Source organism: Pristiophorus japonicus, chromosome 14 (genome assembly GCF_044704955.1).
Source record: "Pristiophorus japonicus isolate sPriJap1 chromosome 14, sPriJap1.hap1, whole genome shotgun sequence".
Lineage (NCBI taxonomy): Eukaryota > Metazoa > Chordata > Chondrichthyes > Pristiophoridae > Pristiophorus > Pristiophorus japonicus.
In genome coordinates this window covers 98,245,257-98,246,488 of record NC_091990.1, presented here as the reverse complement: position 1 = coordinate 98,246,488, position 1,232 = coordinate 98,245,257, and the positions used below count along the sequence as shown (strand labels likewise).

Here is a 1,232-nt window from a genome sequence, read left to right as displayed (position 1 = left end):
GGAAGAGGGGAGATGGTGACGGGGGGGGGGGGGAGGAGGGTGACGGGGGGGGGGGGGGGAGAGGGGAGAGTGTATGGGTGACGGGGGGGGGGGGAAGAGGGGAGAGGGTGACGGGGGGGGGGGAAGAGGGGAGAGGGTGACGGGGAGGGGAAGAGGGGAGAGGGTGACGGGGGGGGGAAAGAGGGTGACGGGTGGGGGGGGGGGGGGGGGAAGCGTGACGGGGGGCGGGGGGGGGGGTAGTTTGTGGCCTGCGGTGGCCGCTGTCCGGAACCTGGAGAGCGGTGAGCGATCCGACCCACGGACTTCACACGGCAGTCGCTCACTACTGACCGCGGGCTGAACCGGCGACCAGAGCCGGGGACTCAGGTACACACCGGGGCCTGCGAGCGGAGCGGCCCTGGCCCACCCCGTGCAGCTCTCGCAGTCGCGAAATCAGTGTCCCCGGGCCCCTCACTCACAGCACTCTCCGCGCCATGTCTCTCTCTCTCTGTGTCTCTGTCGGTGCTGGGCCGCCACCCACAGCGGGCCCTGGCGGCACCAGCCCGCATCACAGTCCAAACTCTCACCGCACAACACACACTCTCACCGGGGTTTTCACATTTCTTTTAACTCAAAAGTCTTTACGCACAGTTGGTAGAGTTGCTGAACATTGTTGTACTTTCAGGAGACGTACACGTCCATCGCCGGCTTCCATTCCCATCTCTCCAGTGATCGCCAGAGAACCACCTGCAATAATGGCATCTCTTCCCGCTCTCTAAATTGTCAGACTGTTTCTCCAACTGGGTGAGCATTTCATCCAACTAAATATTGGGAAGTATAAAGCCATTGTTTTTGTTGCCCACCACAAACACCCTAGCCGTCGACTCCATTTCTCTCCCTAGCAGCTGTCTGAGACTGAAACAGACTGTTCGCAGACTTGGTTTCATATTTGAAAATAAAAAATTATATTTATATAGCGCCTTTCACAACCTTAGGACATCCCAAAGTGTTTTACAGCAAAGAAGTACTTTTGAAATGTTGTCATTCTTGTAATGTAGGAAACACGACAGTCAGTGTGCACACAGCAAGCTCCCACAAATAACAATATGATAATTACGAGATAATCTGGGGTTTTTTACAGATGTTGATGGAGGGATAAATATTGATTGGCTGACCCTGAGATGAGCTTCCAACCACATATCCGTGCCATCACTAAGACCACCCATTTCCACCTCCATAACATCTCCTGCTTC

At 55.9% G+C, this 1,232-nt stretch overlaps 1 protein-coding gene across 4 annotated transcripts in view; it reads right to left on the bottom strand.

The window, feature by feature from the left end:
- mrpl23 (mitochondrial ribosomal protein L23) overlaps nt 1–687 on the bottom strand; it is a 43,828-nt gene extending 43,141 nt beyond the window's left edge. The window contains exon 1 of one of the 4 annotated variants that reach the window (XM_070898570.1): nt 629–687. Coding sequence is in view for 1 of the 4 variants with exons in the window: in XM_070898567.1 (XP_070754668.1) it covers nt 459–475 (17 nt within the window). In the remaining 3 variants the exon portion in view is untranslated. Of the gene's footprint in view, nt 1–330; nt 526–628 lie in introns of those variants that run through there. The other 3 variants (XM_070898567.1, XM_070898568.1, XM_070898569.1) reach the window with 3 other exon arrangements.
- Nucleotides 688–1,232: the final 545 nt, after the last annotated feature.